This window comes from Glycine max, chromosome 19 (genome assembly GCF_000004515.6).
Source record: "Glycine max cultivar Williams 82 chromosome 19, Glycine_max_v4.0, whole genome shotgun sequence".
NCBI classification, from domain to species: Eukaryota; Viridiplantae; Streptophyta; class Magnoliopsida; order Fabales; family Fabaceae; genus Glycine; species Glycine max.
Genome location: NC_038255.2, coordinates 21,607,962 through 21,613,295, shown reverse-complemented (window position 1 = coordinate 21,613,295; position 5,334 = coordinate 21,607,962). Strand labels below are relative to the sequence as shown.

Below are 5,334 nucleotides of genomic sequence, written 5' to 3'. Positions count from 1 at the left end.
GTCATTTAGGTCGGGTTACCATCATGAATGATCATCGCAGTAAGGGCAATAGTCTCATTCTTTTAGAAGTGTTATGGACTTTCTCTCTAGTTAATCCTTTCGTCAAATGATCTGCTAAATTATCATCAGTGCGTACGTGATCCACTCTAACAGCTCTTGTTGAGAGTAACTCTCTAACAGTGTTGTGCTTACGACGTATCTGTCGTTTCTTACCATTATAATAACAGTTCTTAATTTTTTCAATAGCCATGGTACTATCGCAATGGATCAACGCAGCTGGTATCGGTCTTTTCCATAACGAAATCTCTGCAAGTAAGCTTCTCAGCTAACTTGCTTCCTCACTAGCAGTTGCTAGTGCTATCATCTCAGATTCCATAGTGGACTGAGCTAAGATAGTCTGTTTCTTTGACTTCCAAGAAACAGCCCCACCAGCTAAGCTAAATATATAGCCGCTGGTTGCTTTGGAATCATATGAAAGAGTGTTCCAATCTGCATCGCTGTATCCTTCAAGTACAGCGGGAAACCTTTTATAATGTAATCCAAGGTTTATGATTCTTTTAAGGTACTTCATTACCCTTTCAATAGCGTGCTGGTGCTCTATACTAGGTCTATTGGTAAACCTGCATAATAATCCCACAACATAGGCTATGTCGGGTCTAGTACAATCAGTGGCATACCTAAGGCTTCCAATGATACTTGTGTACTCAATTTGTCGTATACCTTCACCAGTGTTCTTAAACAGTTTTACACTTGGATCATATGGTGTACTAGCAGGTTTACAGTCAAAGTAGTCATATTTCTTTAACATCTTCTCAATGTAGTGAGATTGATCTAGAGAAATTCCCTCTTTTGACCTAGTAATCTTAATACCAAGGATTACACTTGCTTCTCCGAGGTCTTTCATATCAAAGTTGTTACACAACAATGATCACTACTAATTGGTTTGTAGCCAAGAGGCAAGTCTACTAAATGCCAGGTCTTGTTAGATTCTAAAGAATCCATCCCATTATTAATGGCTTCTTGCCACAAGTCAGCATCCAAAGAAGATAAAGCTTTTTGAAGGTCTGATGGATCCTCCTCTAATGTATAGGTTATATAATCGGGCCCATACTCTTTAGCAATTCTTGCTCTCTTACCTCTTCGAGGCTCTATATCTGGTTCTGGTTGTGCAAGATTTTCACTACTAATAGCAGGAAGATGACTAGATGAAGTACCCCCACTATTCCTTAATTTAAAAGAAAATCAGAAACCAGATTCTTTCTCATCTCTGGAGTATGCATCACATCTTTGAGAATCAAAGTCTTTCTAGAGGTAAACTTTAGTTCAACATCTCCAGTTTCACCAACAGTAGTGGTGTGGGAATCACCCAGCAACACTTTCTTATTTTCAACATTCGTGTATGTTTTAAACATAGCACGATCATAGCAGACATGGCAGGAGGCGCCGGTGTCTACCCACCATCCATATGATCCTCCAATCATATTGATCTCAGTTATTACAACTATGTATGACTCTTGAGCAATTTTCTGTATCTCATGGAATTGAGACTTTACTGATTTATCATCAGTCATTTGATACTTGAGGTAGCGGCTAACAACATACTTTTTAGTCACAACTTCCTCAGTATCATACTTCTTTTTCAGAGCTAGCCAAACTAATTTGGCAGACTTATATGGGCTATAATAATCATAGAGATCATCAGCTAGCCCATTCAGAATGAAATTATTGCATAGGTAATCATTTTCATTCCAAAGAGCTAATTCCATAGTCATTTTATCCTTCACTTCCTTCTCAGCATCTTTAGGCATCACTGGAATATCAGTGTTCAAAACATAGGCAACTTTTTTCATAGAAAACATCATCTTTTGTTTCCAACGTTTGAAATGATACCCTTCAAACCTAAAATGTTTGTTGAGGTCATTGCTGTTCGAGCCAGTAATATCTATGGTAGCCATAGCAGAACCGAAACGTCTCAAAATTGTTGTAACAATAGTTTATGGCAAATCGAAAAAATTACTGGCTGAGTCGCAAACAATGTCGCTTTCTTTAAGACGTTTCCTGGCACTGCCAAAAATTGTGCAAACAGACTATCAACCACGAAGTCCCCAGGATAAAACAGCCCAGATCACTGTATAAGATTCCCACTGCACTAAGGGAACCTTTTCTAGAATTACACCCTCTTGTATGACTTGAAAAGTCATTCTAAAGCCACCCGAAAATATGACTTAAAAAGTCACTTTAATAGCCAACCGAAAAATATGACTTGAAAAGTCACTCTTATAGCCAACCGAAAATATGACTTGAAAAGTCACTCTTATAGCCAACCGAAAATATGACTTAAAAAGTCACTCTTATAGCCAACTAAAATTTTAGAGCGACAGAAAGAAAGAGGGAGAAGTTTGCCGGAAATGCATCGGCTAAAATATGAGAGGGAGAAAGAAAAGTTGAGGAAATGCTTCTCAACTGGGGCAAGGAAAAATGAAGAAATGAGCTCTCTATATATAGGGAGTGAAACACTATTCAAGTGTTTATCTTGAGCGATGTGGGACTTGAAGTCTTTTTCTTTTTTTTTCCTTTCTTTTTTTTCAATCTTTCATCCTTTGTTCTAACACAGGGTGAGTCTCTCCGTCGCGTGCTAATCCATATAGTCTGAGCTTGTTGTTTTTTGTCTGCTAATGTCATATTGGGATTTGATTACGTTGATAATTTTTTGTTGCCTTTCAGAGCGAGTGGGAGCAGAGGTAGTGGAGTGCGGATGTGTAATTGAATTGCCAGAATTAAAAGTATGTTTATTCTGGATTTCTTTCAATATTATTTTATTTTATTTTTCAATTTATAATTTCGAACTATTCCTATTAGCTCCAAGCCTACTTTCAATTTTGGAATGAAATAAACAGTGTAGCAGCTTTGAATATTTGTTTTGTCCTTTATAAAAGTTCTTAATGGATGTGCATGGCCATTGGCAGAGGAAGGTTCAATTTTTTTTCCCTTGCATTTCTTGTCTGGGCCTTTTTTTGTTATAGGACCGGTTAATAATTATGCTATTTTTATATCACTAAAGGTGTCTAGCTTAGTATGGTGTATGAGTTGTTTGTAAAATTCTGATATTTTTTTTTATTTCTATGGATAATATAGGTGTTTTAGATTTTAAGTGGGAAAGAAATACTTTATTGTCTAAACAGCAGAACATTGATGTGTTTTATTTTTTATTTTTTTTAATCTGACTTTTCTTTGTTCTAAGAGGGCATTTTCTCAAATTGTTTTATCACGGGAGAAACTCCTTGTCCTGATTTTCTTGAATTTAATGAGGGGCCTTGAAATAATTATTTTATCTGCTAGTTTTGTATGTACTATATATATGGGCTAATTGCTTTATTTAAAGTTAGGAAGTGGTCTTTTGCAATGCCTTTTGAGAATATAAATGTTTTCTCTGTTTCAGGATGGCTGGACACCATTAAATCTTGCTGTTCAAACTCATACCAAATTTAGTTAGGCTTCTGCTGCTTAAAGGTGCTGATAAGACATTAAGAAACAAGGTAATTATTTGTCTCTTAGTTAGGCTTCTGCTGCTTAAAGGTGCTGATAAGGCAGTTTGCTTATATTAACCGTCTCTTAATCAATTGTGCCGATAGGATGTGTTAATTTATGTATATGTATTTTGTGGTAATTAATGCAACGATAACAAAGCAAAAGAAGCAAACAAAATGCTAAAAACGTACGTAGGGAAGTAAGCGGCATACTATATGTGTTTTTTAAACTTTAAATAAAAGTGGCCTACAAAAGTAACAATTTTTATTTTTATTATCGTATGTGTGTTTCACTTGCAAATGTCGTGGTACTAATCATTATAAGGGACCAGCCACATGTTGTCGTTTTCCTATCATATTGGCATATCATTTTTAAACAAAGAGTGGTTAAAATACGTAAAAATATATTGTAACATATTCAAATAAACAAGGTATAAATATGTTGCAAGTATTTTAATGTCATTTTACATTTAATTAAATTCAATCTTAATACTCTTTTTATATCATTTTATTTGTCATTTTGGTTTTATTTTTCCTGTCATTTTACAAGATCAATAAATTAATTAAAGTATTAAATATTTTTCTTATATTCTTAATTATTTATTGTTAAGTGGGAAAAAAGGTATGAGTTTGAGATAATTGAATCAATATAAAAGACAAAAGAAATATTAAAAATATCATATAATATTTTTTAATATAAAGTCTAATTATTTTTATTTATATTGTATCAAAGCTTTAAATATAAAAGAACAGATTAGGAAAATGTTGTAACAAAATGAAACCGTAGTACACAACGATTACAACAGCCTCTAATAATAAATTAAGGATAAACTTCAATGAGAGATTTGAATCCACATATAGGAATAATTTTGTAGTTGCTGAATCCTGCCTCGTAAATTAGTTTCTCCCACTATTTCTTTTCCATTAAACATAGTCAACATCACTAAATCATAGTCTAGCTTCAATTCAGTCATTTCGCAATCATCACCTACTTCATCAATTGCTATGTCTATAATTATAACCTTTCCTTCTTTCCCTTTCCCTTTCCCTTTCCCTGAAATAGCTTCTTCGCAGTTCTTCAATATCTTCACAGAGAGTTCATCGTTCCAATCATGCAGAACCCACTTCAACACAATTGAAAATTCCAACTCTAGCTAACATATTCACACAAAAATTAAATTAATATTTCTCTTAATTTATTTTAACTTTTATACATGGTTAATTATCTTTTAATTCAAATGGTTTTAAATTGTAATCACCATATATGTTTTGCACCATCCTTAACACAGTAATTAAAATTTTTTGGTTTTTCAGTTGGATCTCCAATTATCTTCACCCTAATATATTCTTTTAAAATCAAATATATATCCTCTCCTTACAAACTTAGAGTGTAACTACACACATTGATGACCACAAACTTTTTTTAAAACCATGTTTATATCCTAATTCCTAGACTAGAAACAATGGAAAAATTAATTAAATCAAAGTATACCTTTAGTAAAACAGAGGCGTAGCTCCTGTTAGTTATTATTTTTATTAACTATATTAATAACGATGCAAGCTTCATAAATGTATAGTGGATTTTGACAGGGGTACTTTGGTCCTTAAGGAAATCCCAAGAACGGGTTGTGTGGAGGAGCTTCAAATCTAATCAGAATTATTCAAACTCTTGTTACTAGGCCCTGAACTTGATGGATTTTAGTATATATAATGTAATGTCATAATGAAATAGAAAACGTAAAATTCTTCCATGAATAACGAAAACGAAAATTGAACTTGATGTAATACTTCCTTTAGAGGTTTAATT

The 5,334-nt window shown here is 33.6% G+C and overlaps 1 protein-coding gene across 1 annotated transcript; it reads right to left on the bottom strand.

Annotated features, from left to right (window-relative positions):
• Positions 1-325: 325 nt before the first annotated feature.
• Positions 326-808, bottom strand: LOC121174180 (secreted RxLR effector protein 161-like). The gene has a single exon (XM_041012878.1). It carries the CDS (start codon positions 806-808, stop codon positions 326-328), a length of 483 nt encoding a protein of 160 aa, XP_040868812.1.
• Positions 809-5,334: the final 4,526 nt, after the last annotated feature.